This window comes from Salvelinus namaycush, chromosome 29, assembly GCF_016432855.1.
Source record: "Salvelinus namaycush isolate Seneca chromosome 29, SaNama_1.0, whole genome shotgun sequence".
In the NCBI taxonomy this organism is placed as follows: domain Eukaryota; kingdom Metazoa; phylum Chordata; class Actinopteri; order Salmoniformes; family Salmonidae; genus Salvelinus; species Salvelinus namaycush.
Genome location: NC_052335.1, coordinates 30,511,255 through 30,530,359, shown reverse-complemented (window position 1 = coordinate 30,530,359; position 19,105 = coordinate 30,511,255). Strand labels below are relative to the sequence as shown.

At 43.6% G+C, this 19,105-nt stretch overlaps 1 protein-coding gene across 1 annotated transcript in view; it reads right to left on the bottom strand.

The window, feature by feature from the left end:
* The window catches only part of LOC120024544 (ectonucleotide pyrophosphatase/phosphodiesterase family member 1-like), a 51,122-nt gene that overhangs the window by 3,751 nt on the left and 28,266 nt on the right, over positions 1 to 19,105 (bottom strand). The window contains exons 4-22 of the mRNA XM_038968825.1: positions 16,983 to 17,108; positions 15,912 to 15,975; positions 14,093 to 14,190; positions 13,720 to 13,799; positions 13,130 to 13,249; positions 11,599 to 11,708; positions 11,311 to 11,376; positions 11,105 to 11,177; positions 10,839 to 10,947; positions 8,077 to 8,208; positions 7,298 to 7,329; positions 7,030 to 7,157; positions 5,977 to 6,046; positions 3,346 to 3,433; positions 2,670 to 2,854; positions 2,377 to 2,416; positions 2,091 to 2,245; positions 478 to 613; positions 193 to 267 (exon numbers count right to left, since the gene is read on the bottom strand). Of these exons, the coding sequence (XP_038824753.1) occupies positions 193 to 267; positions 478 to 613; positions 2,091 to 2,245; positions 2,377 to 2,416; positions 2,670 to 2,854; positions 3,346 to 3,433; positions 5,977 to 6,046; positions 7,030 to 7,157; positions 7,298 to 7,329; positions 8,077 to 8,208; positions 10,839 to 10,947; positions 11,105 to 11,177; positions 11,311 to 11,376; positions 11,599 to 11,708; positions 13,130 to 13,249; positions 13,720 to 13,799; positions 14,093 to 14,190; positions 15,912 to 15,975; positions 16,983 to 17,108 (1,887 nt within the window). The remainder of the gene's footprint in view (positions 1 to 192; positions 268 to 477; positions 614 to 2,090; positions 2,246 to 2,376; positions 2,417 to 2,669; positions 2,855 to 3,345; positions 3,434 to 5,976; positions 6,047 to 7,029; positions 7,158 to 7,297; positions 7,330 to 8,076; positions 8,209 to 10,838; positions 10,948 to 11,104; positions 11,178 to 11,310; positions 11,377 to 11,598; positions 11,709 to 13,129; positions 13,250 to 13,719; positions 13,800 to 14,092; positions 14,191 to 15,911; positions 15,976 to 16,982; positions 17,109 to 19,105) is intronic.

Below are 19,105 nucleotides of genomic sequence, written 5' to 3'. Positions count from 1 at the left end.
CCATTAGTCCAGTGAGAAAAATCTTACAGTAGGCCTATACATACATCATGCAAAGACACTGTGTCCTAAGAAGTAATTTCCTGAAGCTGCATCTCCATAAGAAATCACACATACCTTGTTGAGTGTTTGAGCTATTATTGCACAGTACTGGAGATTTTTCTGTCTCTTAGCCAGCTAGCCTGACCTGCTCACCTTTAAAAGCAGGGTACATGGGCGCAATGTTGCTGGTGAGTAGTGACTCTGCCTCTGTTCCATTGGCACCCAGATCTGAAACATCAACATTAATGAATCACTTACACACACACACACACACTAAACACTTCAATTCATTTAAATCATCAACTGGTCTTCAAAAGTTGTATGAGAACTATCCTGATTTAGTGTTAGAATCTGATGCACCGCTGGCTATATGCATGTACAGTAATATGGAGTAGGTATTTAACAAAAGGTTTGGGGTGTAACCTCCCATGTACTCACTGGGTGGATGCAGCAGGCCGTAGGACAGCGCAGGGTTGTCCTTGTATCTGACACAGTTCTGGCTGAAGAGCGGCGCCACACGGACGTCTGCACGGACACAGGCCTCCGCTACTGGACTCAGTGGCTGGACATTGTTCTGATGAGAGACGGGGACGAGAGAGATGATTCCAGTTCTTGAGCTCTTGTATTAGTTCTGTGAACCTGGTTTCATTCCTTATTGCAGGGTTGACTCAATATATACATTAGGATAGTGCTTTTCCCGTTACCTTCTCCTCAGATAAAATAAAACCATGATTCATCTACTTTCCTTCCTCTTAATAGCTTTTAGACAGAAAGTAATGGAATAAAAGGAGGATGTTGAGAGAACGAAAGCCAGGGATAGATATACTGTAGAGACGTCCTGATTTACATTGAGGTTTTCACCACATAATGACAAACACAAGAAGCTGTGAAAGCCAGCACGAGTTAGGAAGATCTACAGCCAGCTAGCAGGGCCTGGGCAGCAGCTCAACTCAGCACTTCACACATCTTTACAACTTATTTCATATCCTAGCCAAAAACACTAACTAGAGAAACACTAACCAGTTATTTAAAAAAAAATGTAACCTTTATTTAACTAGGCAAGTCAGTTAAGAACAAATTCTTATTTACAATGACGGCCTACCCCGGCCAAACCCGGAATACGCTGGGCCAATCACGGCCGGATGTGATACAGCCTAGATTCGAACCAGGGACTGTAGTGACGCCTCTAACAGATGCAGTGCCTTAGACCACTGCACCACTCGGGAGCCCGAGAGAAACTAACTAAAGAAACCATAACCAGAGAAACCCCAACCAGAGAAACACTAACACTAACCAGAGAAACACTAACCAGAGAAACCCTAACACTAACCAGAGAAACACTAACACTAACCAGAGAAACACTAACACTAACCAGAGAAACACTAACCAGAGAAACCCTAACCAGAGAAACACTAACCAGAGAAACACTAACACTAACCAGAGAAACCCTAACACTAACCAGAGAAACCCTAACCAGAGAAACCCTAACACTAACCAGAAACCCTAACCAGAGAAACCCTAACCAGAGAAACCCTAACCAGAGAAACACTAACCAGAGAAACCCTAACCAGAGAAACCCTAACACTAACCAGAGAAACACTAACACTAACCAGAGAAACCCTAACACTAACCAGAGAAACACTAACCAGAGAAACCCCAACCAGAGAAACCCCAACCAGAGAAACCCCAACCAGAGAAACCCCAACCAGAGAAACCCTAACCAGAGAAACCCCAACCAGAGAAACCCCAACCAGAGAAACCCCAACCAGAGAAACCCCAACCAGAGAAACCCCAACCAGAGAAACCCCAACCAGAGAAACATAATACAACAGTGCATCTCCAACATGACATAATATCTATCTGTAGACATTAAAGAGAGCCAGAGTGTAATGGAGGTGGTTTAGAACCACGCTCGCGTGAGGGGTAACATTTCCTAAGATTCTGAAGACTTGCGTTAACTTCCCCAAGCAAATGCCTTGGCTTTAGCTAAGCAGACTAACACATACCTGGGTATGAATCCTGGTCGTTCACACAAGCACAAAAAGACTCACCAGTGGGTTAATTGTGTAGGCGACCCATAAGGGCATGAGAGTATCTTTGCTGTAACCGTTGATGTAGTCGGCATGGTGCAGGACACAGTACTCTGAATTCTCCTGGAGAACTCGAGGGATTCCATATGGTAGGTGAAGAGCCTTGGTTCCGGAATCTAAGGGAGGGGAGGGTGTGATAAAAACACAATCAGTGACAAAATAGAGCCATGGTTATGCTAACTGGAGTGTTTGGCAAAGCTTTTACTACTAAGCCATTACAAAGAGACCCCATGAAGTGTGTACTCACTGGAAATGTCTTTGATGAGTTGCCTGTTCATAGTCTTCTCCTGAAACATATGTTTTCAGCATGTTAGTGTGTCTGTCAACTTCTCTCCCTCTAATGAGTGCTTCTGGGTTATCAATCATAAAGTGAGGATAAATATTCATTTCAATGAAGCACCTTTCAAACATTGAGGATTTAGAGTGTTATGGACAGGACAGACCCTCTGTCTACCCCTCCCCTCCCAGTCCTGCTCTCTGGGGATGGATGTGCAAGTTTGAGGATACACCCCCCTCCCTGATTGTACCCCCTGGTCATACCGCTGCTTTGGTGCGGGTGCTGCAGCTGCAGCCCAGGTGGTCAGAGGGGGCAAGGCCACTGGCCTCACAGGTGGAGTTAGAGGAGAGCTCAGCTGGGTACACGGGGCGGTGAGGAGGGTTCTTCAGGAGGTGGTTCAGACTCCCATGGGTCCCGTTGTTAGGAGCAGGGGGAACGTCCAACAAATCTGACAGGCAAAGAGAGAGGGTGATAGAGAGAGAGAGAGACGGGGGGGGGGGGATAAAGTGATAGTAGAGAGTTGAAAAGGTATTTTCTTTAACTGACTAGATTTGATCTAATGGGCTAACTGTACAGAACAGCTGTGTGACTATGGACTTTGTTTCCAGCGGTGGTGCTGTGGCCTTCTCAACTGGCACATCCTCTTTGAAACTTATCACAATGTTGAGAAATAGTCTCGGGAGTTCTGTATAGAAGTGGTTGAAATGATGCTATAATGAATGTAAAGCCAGTTCGGCCTGCTGAAATAGTTTCACTTTAGAGAAGTAATATGTAGCCTGGGTACCAGTCTGTTTAGATATCATTCCACTCCTTTGGCATGACAATTCCATCAGGAGTTGGCAAGAGAGCAGAAACAGACTGGCACCCAGGCTAATCCTTTCTAGTTATGCAACAGGACATTGTCCCCATGTTAAATGATCCATTGACTAACAGGCCTACCACACAGGAGGTTGTAGACTTCAATGTTTTCAAAAGGTGCAACTTGGGTCTTGTATTTCAGCCCTGGTCCATAACTGATAAAAATGGCCTGAAAAATACAAAAAAAAAAAAACTTAATTCACTTTCACTAGAATAAGTGACATGAATAGATAGAGACATGCTATTCATGACAGTGGAGTAGATATGGAGAGAAGAACAGTGGAGTAGACATGTTAGATATGGAGAGAAGAACAGTGGAGTAGACATGTTAGATATGGAGAGAAGAACAGTGGAGTAGACATGTTAGATATGGAGAGAAGAACAGTGGAGTAGACATGTTAGATATGGAGAGAAGAACAGTGGAGTAGACATGTTAGATATGGAGAGAAGAACAGTGGAGTAGACATGTTAGATATGGAGAGAAGAACAAAGTAACCACAATTTCACCATCTCATTTAGTTAACATTTCCCTCCACCTATGAAGGAGTCAAAACCACAAATAGGCCATGTGTAAACATCAGAATAGCTAAAAGTAAACCGTGTGGGAGTTTAAGTACTTAAATGACCTTCCAAAAAGGTGGGTTGAAAAGCAATTAACATTTTGAAATAATCATAAGATCAGCCTTAGTGGCAATCAGCAGTAGAAACGATAACAAGGGGACTCCCAGCTCTTGTTTAAGTAAAAAGCTGAGAGATGGGTTTGGAGAAATCTACCACTCTCAAATTCAGAGCTATTGATGCAAGGACTAACCATCCATGAAATAATCAAAATGATAGTTTTAACCATGTTGCGGCTGTATAGTGTTTGGTCACATTTACTTTGTTTACAAACATTTAAGTAAAACAAACTTATATTTTGGGTTCTGATGGGGTATGACAGTTGATGAGGCATTCATAACTTGTATTCTTCATGAGTCAATGGGCACATAATTAATTTATAAGTCCAAAAATGTATGTAGTAACTGCTGATTGCCCCTTTAAAAAGTGGGTGGCTACTAAATGAAATAGGTGATGTCGCTACTTGCTAGCTGTGTCTGCTTTTCTTCCGGTCTGCAGCAAGACACACAGAAGATATTTTCAGCAGACTTTCATTTGACTCATGCACCTGTTTTATTTAGGGTAGCGAGTAAAGTCACAGGGATAATTATACCAACACATTCCAGGTGTGACCACGTCTAGAAAGATACACAGACCTATTATAAACATAAAGACTAACAGGGAGATGCCAGGGAGACGTCTAGTAAACTATAGTAAACATAGCTATGATAAAACACAACACAAATAGGAACAAAGCATACTGTTATAGGGGATGGTATTTCAGCAGGCTTATTGTGGGAGAGATTTTCTAAGGCTGGAAACATACACAGACCGATCATAAAGACTAACATGGAGATCTAGTAAAACCTAGTAAAAATGTACATGGGAAAACAACTCCGAATGGGAGGACATTGTACTGTTATAGGTGATGGTATTGCAGTGGGTTTACTTTGGGAGAGACTTGACTCTCTCGGAGGACACAGCTTGATTTAACCTAAAGAATGTCAGGCATGATTTAACAAACTGGGGCTCCTCTGTAGTGGCCTGCTCCCAGATCTGTTTGGGACATTTGGCCTGAGAATGGCCATACAGGTGTAGGATCTTTAATTTGAGCCAGTTTGCTACAGCAGGAAAATAATCCTGCAGCTACAGGAAATGTAGATTATAATGGACTTTTTTGTAGGGGTTGATACATTTTTCAGCAAATCAAGTCCGAAATTTTAAAGTGAAAATTACAAACGTTAGAAGCCTTTTAAAAACTCAAATACACTATAAGTTTGCTTTTCCTGCCACCCAGGATCTATATACTAGGTGGTGTCACCTAGTAAGATCCCAAAAATGGTCAAAGACTCCAGTCACCCAAGTCATAGACTGTTCTCTCTGCTATCGCACTGCAAGCGGTACCGGAGCACCAAGTCTAGGTCCTTAACAGCTTCTACCCCCAAGCCATAAGACTGCTGAACAATTAATCAAAAGGCCACCCAACCTATTTACATTGACACCCCTACCCACTTTGTTTTTACAATGCTGCTACTCGCTGTTTATTATCTATGCATGGTCACTTTACCTCTACCTACATGTACAAATTACCTCGACTAACCTGTACCCCCGCACATTGACTTGTTATTGTTATGTAATTTTCTTGTTACTTTTGAGTAGATTTTTTTTTCTTAAGAAAATATTTACTATACAAACAAAACTATTTTTCTTGAACTGCATTGTTGGTTAAGGGCTTGTAAGTAAGCATTTCACGGTAAGGTCTACCTACACCTGTTGTAGTCAGCGCATGTGACAAATCAGCAACAAAAGGGTAATCAAATTGAGATCCTATATCTGTAGGAGATGGCACAATCAGAAATGGGACTCAGGCTACCTCTCTGTAGTGCTTTCATCATAGAACTTCATCACATCAAAATAAAAAATGAGTGAGTTGTGTTGTTTAGCTAATCTCCATGTGATTCAAGTGTAATGTAGCTATTAGCGTTAGCTGTTTTTTTGTTAGAGACAGTATGTTCGGATGGGTTTCCCTGGGTGTGTACATAACCACGTGTCCATACTGTAATATCACAGAGTATCAACGGAAGTACAGCATCATCCCTCTCACCCTTCCCTGACCTGCATGTTTTTGAAGATGTTATCCGAGCCGTGGAATCCACCAGTGCAGTACTTGACTTCCTCAGGTCGTCTGTGGACGAACAGAGATGAAAAAACATTATTCCATTCCTAGAAAGGACATCACACCTCCAACAGAACACAGAGGGTGTTCTTTAATGGAAGTCTCTCCAAAATAATCAAGGTAGAATCAGGAATTCCTCAGGGCAGGTGTCTAGGCCCCTTACTTTTTTCAATCTTTACTAATGACATGACACTGAGTTACCTGTATTTTATATATATTTATAACAACACTAAAATTGAAGGGTTATCAATTGGACAGCTGTATAAACCAGCCCAACTAAATAATAGCTCACATCCTCAACTGTGGCAACCATAACAACAAGGAACAGCTTTCAGCACCCATTAAAGACATCCGTAAAAAACATGCACAAACATGGGCAAAACAAAATGTCTGTTGGTATGTTAATAGGCTTTCTGTTAACCGGAGACCAACTATCACTATATGTGTGGCAGCTGTTGAGAATTTCAGCGGTCAAGTTAGGGCTAGTGAGTCATCTTGTCGAATAATGTCTCATAGCAACATACAAACATAACGAGAGTTAAACATTTACTTTTGAATCATTTAGCAGACGCTCTTATCCAGAGCGACCCACAGTAGTGAGTGCATACATTTTTGTACTTTTCCGTATAAATATAAAGTGGGATGACCTTTTGCAAGTACCTGTAACTGCTTTCAAAGTGCATGTAGGGAGAAATGCATATAGGGACAAGTGCATGTAGGCACGTTTAAAGTGAATGTCAATGGACAATGTGTAGTTCTAACCGGTGCGGATTTAGTTTTGCCTGGAACTCATGACTTGAAAAAGGAGTGAACCGTGATGAGTAGGCTAACTTAAGTAACTAACAAATATTTTAAACGGTACTTATTTACTTAGGTTATTCCACAACAGATACTTTGGCTTAATGCCAGAGTAAAGCCAAGAGTGCAGCTTAGGTTATGGGGGCATCTGTCACTTGAGACAAAGCAAACAAGAGAGTTGTGTTATGACATACAGAGCTGCTTGCCAGCCAGGCTTCATGTAGAGATGGGCCTTCTCAATGCGCACGTTGTTAGCAAAGTGCATCCGTTTGGGGAGGTGCTCTTTGAGGTAGGGCCTCATGGGCTGGTCAGGGCTCCTGCACTTCAAAACACACAGCAAGAGAAGAGCAGAGAGTCAATGAAGGGACAGAGGGAGAGGCCTGTTTGAGCTAAGGCAAGCAAATCATTTTTCAATTCATCTTATTAACACAGAAGTCAACTGGGCACAAATACTTCACATACCGACAGATTCTTCACCAGGCCTTCATAGTCGACTGGGGGGGAAAAAAACAGACATAGTTGGTAACTCAAGGGTCATAAGTTCCCCTTCCCAAATCACTCTTGACCCCTTGGCCCCAACCGCTTGACCCTTTTCCCCTTGGCCCCAAACGCTTTGCCCCTTCCCCTTGGCCCCAAACGCTTTGCCCCTTCCCCTTGGCCCCAAACGCTTTGCCCCTTCCCCTTGGCCCCAAACGCTTTTCCCCTTCCCCTTGGACCCAACCGCTTTATTCTTCCCCTTATGTTTGCAGATCTGGATGGTCTGCATAGGTACAGTGCGATTAAGATTAAAATCACTTTAGTCAATTGTACACATAGTCCAACCGAATACTTTAACCCAACCCCTGCGAAAGACACACATACACATATATACAGGTTTTTGGAGATGTGTGGGGGGCTGCCACAACCGGGACGCCAGGGGAGCTGTTGTTGTGGGGGTTTAAGTTCCTTGCTCAACGGCACAATGGCAGGCAATGGCATCTAGGATTTGATAGCAGCAACCCTTCAGTTGCCAGCTCACTCTAACCGCTAGGCTACCTGCTGCCCCAGCGAAGTGGTGAAGCTTCTACCTTAATGCTTACACATGACTAAATCTGACAAAAATCTAAGGGTAAGGACCAAGGAGGGAATTGGGACCAGCTTTAACACTGGATGGTATTTCAACGTAAGGCCAGGAAGAGGGAGGAAAACAGCTGGAAGTGACACGTTGTCATCATCAACAGTCATCATCAACAGTTACTCACAGGAGAAGAAGTCTTCTGGGAGGTTCTTAGGTCGGATTCGCGCGGCAGGGCCTTGGATGACAGTGAAGTCGTCAATGTTGTCCTGGTACGAGTTTACAAATGCAGCCTTTTTGCAGGAAGCTTCCTCCATTCCTGCAATTACAGTACACACACACACAAGGTCACCATTTAAAAAACAATTGCCATTGTTTTTGTATTGTTGTTCCTGGCAACTGGGCAGTCAGAGCAATAGGAGAAGTTAGAGCAGAGAAATGGAGGATGAGAAAAAACAGTAAAAGACTTCAACAGCACCATAATTAGGCAGTCTAATCTGTACCAGATTTCAGAGAGAATCTTTTTTTTTTTACTGAACAAACTGTTAATTTGAAATTATAACCAGATTATTGTTACTAGGATTATATCCTCCATTTCCCAATCAATCAAAACGTCAAATGTGAAATCAATCACAATCACATCAATCACATTGACAAAAAATAACCCAAGAGCAACGCAATGATTGGTATAGGCTAAATAAAAAAGATTCCCATATGATATTTGTTATATTAAAAACCTGACATCAAATTATTATTACAAGGCCAGTTGAGCAGCCATCGGTCGGTGCCACCAAATTAATTTAATTTTGTTAATCCTTTACACGCATAATGACATAATTACAAGACTAGACACATGTCAAATGCTATGCAGATGTTGCGAGCATCTCTCCTCTGTAAACCTCCCTGGCTCCCTCATCCTCGTTTAGCTAAATCATTCACAGCTGTTTCAGCATTCACTCTGACCTTGTTTTACAAAAGTTTTCACTCTGCCTTGGATTCCCCCACAACAGGTGCTAGGGTAGCGTCCCTAATGGAACCCTATTTCTTATATAGTGCACTACTTCTGAACCAGCCTTATGGGACCTGGTCAAAAGTTTTGAACTAAATAGGGAATAGGGAGCCATTTTGGACCCATGCATTGTCTCAGCCAAAACAAACAGTACGTGTAGCTGACAGTAAGCATTCAAATGCCCCCACAATGGAGGACACCAGAGTACAGGCCAGAGGCTGGAAGACAATCGAAAAGTTACTCAATAGAGGAACTATAACATTTAAACAAAACTATGTTGTGGTAATATACATTATGGCTACATTGTTAATTGTTATGTTTTATTTCTGAATTGCTACTTGTACAATAAAATCGGTAGACAACAACTTAATGATTGAGTTTGATAGTGGATTGTGTGTTATAAGGCAGGAGCTATGCAGCCGTTATATAACAGCTAAGGGACGTTAGCCAGGAGCTATGCAGCCATTATACAACGTTAGCCAGGAGCTATGCAGCCGTTATACAACGTTAGCCAGGAGCTATGCAGCCGTTATACAACGTTAGCCAGGAGCTATGCAGCCGTTATACAACGTTAGCCAGGAGCTATGCAGCCGTTATACAACGTTAGCCAGGAGCTATGCAGCCATTATACAACGTTAGCCAGGAGCTATGCAGCCGTTATACAACGTTAGCCAGGAGCTATGCAGCCGTTATACAACGTTAGCCAGGAGCTATGCAGCCGTTATACAACAGCTAAGGGACGTTAGCCAGGAGCTATGCAGCCGTTATACAACAGCTAAGGGACGTTAGCCAGGAGCTATGCAGCCTTTATACAACAGCTAAGGGACGTTAGCCAGGAGCTATGCAGCCGTTATACAACGTTAACCAGGAGCTATGCAGCCGTTATACAACGTTAGCCAGGAGCTATGCAGCCGTTATACAACGTTAGCCAGGAGCTATGCAGCCGTTATACAACAGCTAAGGGACGTTAGCCAGGAGCTATGCAGCCGTTATACAACAGCTAAGGGACGTTAGCCAGGAGCTATGCAGCCTTTATACAACAGCTAAGGGACGTTAGCCAGGAGCTATGCAGCCATTATACAACAGCTAAGGGACGTTAGCCAGGAGCTATGCAGCCATTATACAACAGCTAAGGGACGTTAGCCAGGAGCTATGCAGCCATTATACAACAGCTAAGGGACGTTAGCCAGGAGCTATGCAGCCATTATACAACAGCTAAGGGACGTTAGCCAGGAGCTATGCAGCCATTATACAACAGCTAAGGGACGTTAGCCAGGAGCTATGCAGCCATTATACAACAGCTAAGGGACGTTAGCCAGGAGCTATGCAGCCATTATACAACAGCTAAGGAACGTTAGCCAGGAGCTATGCAGCCATTATACAACAGCTAAGGGACGTTAGCCAGGAGCTATGCAGCCATTATACAACAGCTAAGGGACATTAGCCATCATTTAGCTGCCAGATACTGACTCGATATGAGCTCTCTTTTTTTGATGAGTCACTAATATTTAGGGATGTAGGAAAATCAGCTACTTCCTCTTTTTATTTTCAGCCCTTTTCCCCCCTAGACCAACTCCTCTTTCATGTTGAGTAGTAGTGGATGCTCACTATCGCATCACCTTATGATTTACAGCAGACCCATAAAGTAAACCACTTGTCTTTTTTCATTTGCCAAAAAACACTAAATGGGTTACCTCCGCCTCCCCTGCTTTCACATTGACTTTCTTAGTGCTTATCTCTGAGAAACATTGTTTCTCTTGTACTGTACGTTTCCCCTCGAGGCCCTTTGCTCCAGTAGGAGCTAAAACAAGTCACTTTCCAATCTACTGTTTCATCTGAATGCTGTGTATAAAACAAGGCTACTGATTCCTCTGTTGATCGCAGAGACCACTGTGTGTACAGGACAATCCAGCTGTGTGTTGTGGCAACATGCTGCTCACCGTGGTCAGACAGAAGCACCAGGTTGACACAGCGGTGAAGGTTCTTCTGTTTCAAGCCGTCCATTAGAAGTCCTAACAACCTGTCCACGTTCAGCAGGGCCTCAATCACCTGCAAATACAGTATATAGTCATTCATAACACCACATGTTATTCAAGGCCCAGGAGTTCTGCCTGACTACTTTGTGGCCTTTGCTGGGCCTGCTTTGATTGGTTATAAATGACCCTCCACCTGATTGGTGGGTTGAATGAATAGAGAGGGATCTGACCTGGCTGCTCATTGGTCCGTATCGGTGGCCGGCAGCGTCTGGTTCCTCCATGTACAGAGTGTAAAAATCTGGCCTACATGAAAACAAAATGAAAGGACTCTGATTACATAGTGAGGTCCGATCAAATGAAAGAGATGTACGTAAGTGTTTGTTCTGTCCTTCAAAATGATGCTCATTTAATGGTTATAAGAAGCATATTTCCATACCTTTCCCCTTGAGGCAAGTTCAGCCATTGAAATATGGTTGTGATTCTCTCCTCAAATTGGATGTTCCTAAGACAAAGATACCGCTTTATTTCTTACTTTAGAAGGCATCACTATGGATAGCTTAAACACAGTACACTACAGCAAATGCGGGTCACCTCCAAATAACACATTAATACTTTATATCCTACAAAACAAATAGATGGGGTATTCACTATAGGATAATTACCTACTCCTCTTTATTATGACAAACAAACATGGATAAGAAAGACCATTACGCAAGTCTCTTACCTGTCATACTTCTTATAGAAGTCAGGTAATCTTCCATTGACTGCCACATCAGAGCCCGGCCAGAAGAATGTGGCTGACTTCAGGTTATTGTCCATGGCAGTGAACCAAACCTAGAGAGAGAGACAGTGGAGGTGCTCTGATCGTCAAAACAACCACAGACCACTAGAAAGAGCTACCCTAATAACTCATTCATTCAGGTACATCAGAATAAGCAGTACTTTATCATTAGATCTAAAGATTTTCCCAATAAACTCATCAAAACTGAATCTATACGCTGTTTGCCTTTCACTCCAGCCACCCGGGTTTGCTTCCTGCTCCCTCCGTTCGCTACATTGCTTGTCAGAAGTGAGATGGTGCCTGATAGGCCATTGGAGAGGCATGTACATGTGAGGGACACGCTCTCCCGAAGGAAGGGGGTAATGTAGCGACATTAACACCTAGAAACCTCATCAAGAGGTTCAGACCTCTTGGTGTAATGGTTAAGGTGTTGGCTTGACAGTCGTTGGACCCAGGTCTGAGTCGCGTTGGGGCTACCCCCCCAAATTGGTGTCAGAAGGGGGATGGCGGCCGTGAGGCCACCAGAAAGCCTGGCCGCCGTGTAAAGAGGCTTGAAAGAAAGTTGATGCACGGGGACGTGCCTTCCCGCTTGGAGGGCCCAGTGTAGTGATCCTCAGCTCCTCACTATATGAGCCACATTACAATTCCCTCCCAATGGGTTAACCCTAACTCCCTAACAGGCTCAGGAGATGCGAAGGTCGAATCATGTGTCCTCCTAAACATGACCCGCCAAACCGCGCTCCTTAACACCCGCCTGCTTAACCCGGAAGCCATCTGCACCAATGTGTTGGAGGAAACACCGTTCAACTGACGACCGAAGTCAGCCTGCAGGCGCCCGGCCAGCCACAAGGAGTCGCTAGAGCGCGATGAGCCAAGTAAAGCCCCCCGGCCAAACCCTCCCCTAACCCGGACGACGCTGTGTGACGCCCTATGGAACTCCCGGTCACGGACGGTTATGAAACAGCCTGGGAGCGAACCCGGTCTTTAGTGACGCCTCAAGCTGTGCCACTCAGGAGGCCCAGGGTTGTTTTAGTAAACATAGTTCTGTAATGTCATTATGTCTCATAGTTAGGGTTGTTTTAGTAAACACAGTTCAAATGAATTTCCTCAACAACATTCATGTTATTATTCCTCATGCATTTTCCCAGCTAAATGTTTCAGGAGGAAATCTTCTCGAATTGCCATCTGTGACTTGTTCTAACAACAACAGGGCCCCTTATGTCTTCCGAAGCTCCACTTTTCTAGCTTGGGTACCAGTCTGTTTGAGTTATCATTCCACTCCTTGTCATTCTTAACATGACACAAGGAGTGGAATGTTAGCCTGAAAGTGAGAACCTGTTTTGCTACCAGTCAAGTTACATTTCTCCTAACACTAGGGCCACATTATCCTAAAACCAATAAGCTCTAGCAGTAAACTAACATTGAATGAAGGTGCGGTATTTGCACTGTTGTGTATTCCAATGTATCCACTCACTGGTTCTCCTTGGTACCATTTGGCATTGTATTTTTCGGGAATTTTCAAACTGAAGGATGCGTTGCGGGTCACGTCATACATCTTGTTGTCCACGATCCCATGGGACTCTGGATAGAGGCCCTGTGGGAGAAACACACACCAGTGAGGCCCTGTGAGAGTAACACACACCAGTGAGGCCCTGTGAGAGTAACACACACCAGTGAGGCCCTGTGAGAGTAACACACACCAGTGAGGCCCTGTGAGAGTAACCAGTGAGGCCCTGTGAGAGTAACCAGTGAGGCCCTGGAGGTTAAATGGAAGGTGTGGGTTAGTCCAGTAGATCTGAAATCACCGCCCACGGTTGCACACCTCCAACACAGTTTCTCCTGAGATGCAGCATGTCCTAGCCATCCAGCCACAACAGGAGGTCCTTTGTTATCATTAGTCGTAAGTGACAATTTGATGGATAAGGTGATTTAAAGAGTCATCTTTCTTTTAAGTGAATTCCATTTTCAAATAAACAAATAGGCCAGTTGTGTATACAATTCTGCAGAGTAACCGACGCCTGACTGGTTCCATATTAGATCAACTAAGACGAGCATCACACTTACAGTCACAATGGTGTAGTGGTTGGGGAAGGTCTTGGTGGGGTAGACAGGTCTCATGTACGAGGTAGAAGTGCCACAGTTGCCTGAAATAGATGGAGACAAAAAATAGTTAAAAGCTGCCAAAGTAAATGGATCATTTCACCATGTGGATAATGGTTTTAAAAAGAGGTCAGACTGATGTCTTTTGCGATGGCGCGGACATAAGTGGCCAAATAAACAATAGTTTCCTGAAACAGGATAATTTCCCCCACGACGTCCTAACTTGATTGTAATCTGACGTCGTTTCAACCAGAAACCAAATTTCAACCAGATAACTTCTTTACAACGTTTCATGCCAAATGTTGCCCTACGCACCAGAAAACAATGGTGTGCTTACGTAATTTGCTGATGACTGGAAGAAGACTGCCATAGGCCTTTAAATAACCTGCCCGGAAGCCATCCATAGACACCAGGATCAGAGGGGGTTTGGAAAAACTGGGGATACAAACAGAGAATGAGCCCTATTGAGGTTAAAATGGAACATACATTTTTTCCTGGAAAGCATGAATCTAAAACTGTCTGAGTCTGGCACAGTGTGGATGGTACAGTTCCACCGTTACAGTAGTTGTGCTGTGGGTTTATGTGGAGGAACACAAAGCAGCCCTTTGACTGTGGGGAACTGACATGAACTGACTAGATGAGAAGGATAGGCAGGATGGATTCAGCCCACACAGACACACAGAGAGAGGAGGGGAAGGGCAGGATGGATTCAGCCCACACAGACACACAGAGAGAGGAGGGGAAGGGCAGGATGGATTCAGCCCACACAGACACACAGAGAGAGGAGGGGAAGGGCAGGATGGATTCAGCCCACACAGACACACAGAGAGAGGAGGGGAAGGGCAGGATGGATTCAGCCCACACAGACACACAGAGAGAGGAGGGGAAGGGCAGGATGGATTCAGCCCACACAGACACACAGAGAGAGGAGGGGAAGGGCAGGATGGATTCAGCCCACACAGACACACAGAGAGAGGAGGGGGCAGGATGGATTCAGCCCACACAGACACAGAGAGAGGAGGGGAAGGGCAGGATGGATTCAGCCCACACAGACACACAGAGAGAGGAGGGGAAGGGCAGGATGGTTTCAGCCCACACAGAGAGAGGAGGGGGCAGGATGGATTCAGCCCACACAGACACACAGAGAGAGGAGGGGAAGGGCAGGAAGAGGTCTGGGGCTGGATGGCTGCATCCAAGATGAGTCAGATGTATCTAAGGCCTGTGGCTTAAAAATGTTCCCATTTCCCTGAGAATTTAAAAACTTTCCCCTTCCCCTTTTCAACTGAAATGCAACGTAGGGTAAAGCCAGATTTCAGTTGAACACAACGGTTGCTTTTTTCTCTCTCCTTCCTTTCACTCCTTCTTCCGCTCTCCCTCATGAGGGATAACAGAGGTAAGTGCTGTTATGTTAAAGTTATTTAAGGCTCTCTGTGGTTCAGTAATAGGCGTTTTAAACTGTTATCTATTCATCATGACAGAGAGGGCCGTACCAGAGGAGATTTGTGTTTTCCTGTAAAGGCTAACTCATAAAATAAACCCTAATTTGAAGTTATAGCCAATAGAAATCCCCCCCTTCCCCAAAAGAGAAAACACAAGAATGAGTGACGTCATTAAGAAGAAGAAAAAACATTCAAAAGAAAAACAACGTTAATTAGTTCAAAGCCCTTTGGGAAGGTCTTTCAGACTAAAAATGTCTTCAAGACATCCAGCTGTTTACGTTTCCATAGTCTAACAAGTCTGTGGTCCCACCCTTATCGCACAACATGCCACACACACACACAATACACAGCCCCATTAGCTAAGTTTCCATATAGACACTGAACATCTTCACTCCAACTTCTCCATCATAAAAGCCAGGAATAACGTATTTGGGTTAATCCTGTTTTAGTCTCACAAGTAGAGCAAATGGCCTCAACTTGTACACAATGCATTTGCGTCATAATGTGCTCTGTTTTTGTCTGTAGTACGCACAGATTGTAGTGTGACTAAGTAACAACACTGTGTGTATACACTATCAAGCTGTTTAAATCAAGGACTGTGCTGTCCCTTATAGCACAGTGGGACCTCCAAATTCAACAGTAGATACTATCTTCAGACTGTGGTGTATGAAAGTGTTTCTCACAGAGAAAGTACTGTAATTGTGGAAAATGACTTACCCGGCAGGACATTGTGGTGTTTGAATGTCCTCACACTCCTCTTCTATCCAAGACTTCACTCCCACTGAAAAATATTATTATAAATCAACCATACTATCGTCACTAATTTGTGGCGACCTACCAAACACATCGACAGGACATCTATCTACTAGACTAAAATCACATTACACTTACACCTAATCTAATACATCTAATATTTAAAAAAATGTATGAAGTGAACAGTACGCTTGGATCGCTTAGGCTAAAGCAAGTCAAGTAATGGTGAATACTAGCTAAAATGACCATGAGTTAAAGCTTTATTAGGGTAGTTAAGAGTGATAAGTATGAAGCCAACTGGATGACTCTAAAACAGCTCTAAAATGTAGATGTGAGATACTGTATAGTCTAAGCCAGTGTTTCTCAACCTCTAGTTCCCGGACCGGCACCTCAGATGGTCAATTCTCTGGCAACCATTTATTCAGTTCTAGAAGTGCTAGTGTAAGTGGGTGTCCAAATAGGAAGGCCCTAGCTTGCTGGTCCCTGGTACAAATAAGGTTGAGAAACACTGGTCTAAGCATTTATAATATGGTCACGGATAGTGAAAGATTGAGAGGGCCTTATGTTGGGGAATTCATTCCACCACACTGGAAGAGCTAGAAAAGAGAGAGACCAACATCAATCAGAAATCAACACGCACAAGTCTATCTGTGGGACTGAGTGCATTGGAACTATAGGGAGAGGATGATTTTTACAATCAGAGGTGGAATTCAGTTTATATTCAGCTGCAAATGTGTTAAATCCTAAAATCCCTTGACACAATGTCCTAATATCTGGTGAGCCTTACTTTCATTTGGAAAACAATTCTACCAACTGTCAACAACCAACTGTAAACTGTCTGAGTATAGGCCTTTATGTAACAGACCTGGGCAAAATACTTGAAAGTATTTGAGGTGCACTTGATATAGCCTTAAAACAAGCATATCTAAAATATTTGAATCTATATGATAAATGTATTTGACCAAGGTAGGTTGCTAACACAGATGTTGTTCGGGACTGCAATCCATGCAGGGTCAGTTTAGTCTATGGTTTTACCTTTGCAGGAGCTGTAGTAATTTGCACAGCAGTCCCCTGCGTTCACACAGTCATCCGAGCAGGAGCATAGGCCATTGGCCAACCTCTCCTCACCACAGCGGAATATGGAACAGGTCCAGCGCTGACCTGAGAGGAGAGAGAGCGAAAGTCAGTGAGAAAAAGAGTTTATGACAGGAAAATATTTAAGTATGAGGGAGAGAGAGAAACAGATTTTATGACAGAAAAAGAGGGAGAATGTGAGTGTGAGAGAAGGACAGAGGGGAGAGCGCGAGAGAGAGAGGAGGAAGAGAGCGGAAGAGAGGGAGTACATGTGTGTGAGTTTGTTTGTAGGAGAGCAACTTAAGGACAAACTCAGAGAGCAGCAGTTGAGGAATCTGTCATCTCTCCTACCACTGTCTGCTTCTCACAAAGCACTACAGTAAAGCAAGTGAGTTTTACCCATTAGAACAGACAGAGACAGAGCACTACCTGTTTTGAACCCATATTATTAGCAACACACAGGCTTGTGTTTTGCATGTTATTCTTGTATTAATACGTGTCACATATCAGTTTACAAACAAATATATATATCATTGAGTTAATAAAGCAGTATACAAACATGGTGTCTTTTTTGTTTTCTTGAGAAAGGCAGCTCCGAACTACAGGCGTTTCGGCCTAGCTCAGTGCTTTCTGTGGTGGTGTGGCAAGCCAGCAGAAAATACGGAGCGTTATGCCATGATTGACTCAGTGTTCTGTCACTCATGGGGACACTACGTCACCACCAAGTCTAAAGGTAGAGCTCTAAAATTCTGGCCCCTTGGGTGCTTCCATAGAGATACATTAGAAGTGCCCATCCAAGAAGGCTCAAGATTATTGGCCACAGATAAAATGACGTGAAATCACTACAGTAGCTTTGATTGGACTGACCATGTCAACATCATACTTTCAAAATCTTAGCTAGCGGTCATCATCATGAATCAAGTCGACAATCTACTGGCAAATCCTTGTCATATGAAGAGAAATAATGAAGAGAAATTATAGATAAAACGTATCGGCCATTGGACATAAACATTACAAGTTGGAAATCACAAATTCAACAATGAGTGGTTTGGAAGGAATCAGTGGCTAACTGCAAGCATTGTAAAAATGAGCTACGACTGAGAAAATACGCTTTGAACTGATCCAACAAATTGTAAAAATCGTGAACTCTGGCCTCTTTCTAGAGCCAGACTTTGATTACAAAATTTGCCCACGAAGGACTGCCGCGCGACCTTCCTGTTCAAGTGAGCACAGCACAACAAGGTGAGTCCAAACATGTAATGTATGCTGCTGCATAAATGATGTAATATGCCTGGGAGATATGCATACTGTAGCTAAGAAAGTAATACTAAGTGTATGTTGTATAGTAAGCTGTTAGTAGCCCATTTTGGCTACTGTTCTGACTTGGTGGTGCACACGTAGCCTATTACCTGTTTTAGAGAAATGTAATCATAAAATATTTTAAGAGCTTTCATTGTCTGCTTATATGCCCACTTTATTTATCCTACGGTTCTGACTTGGTGTACAGGGAGAACACTAATGTACACCGACAGAATTCTGTCACTGTACATTTCAAAACTGCTGTACAAATAGTTATATTGACTACGTCTGTCCCAGCTCACTCAATGTCTCAATCAAAATTACAGATTGCCTCTTATCCGCTTGTCGTCCCCTTACATGCTGACCAGACCGGACACGTCGCTTTCGCGAGCGTCGCAAAATAAATGTAGAAATCCATGTTATTCAATTATTGCACCCACACTGCTCGCGAGCGTCTGCGATGCCAAGGGCTAAAATAGAACTCCTTTCTATTTCTGACGCAGACCGCGCTGAAAGTCCTGCCTCTCCCATCTCCTCATTGGTTTATAGAAGCAGGTACCCACGTGCCATCCCCTCATTGGTTATACCCACGTGGGTGATTGAAAGACGAACTGTTGCCGGTTGTCGTGGTAAAACTATGAAAGTTTAGATGCCAATCGCCATTTAAGTTAAATGATGAAAAAGCCTGGAAGGAGGAGAGATGACTAGAAACGATTCGGTTGGCCGTTTTATGTGTGGATTAATTGTCGGAGTAGAGGACCTTGTGGCAGGTAAAACAACTCAAT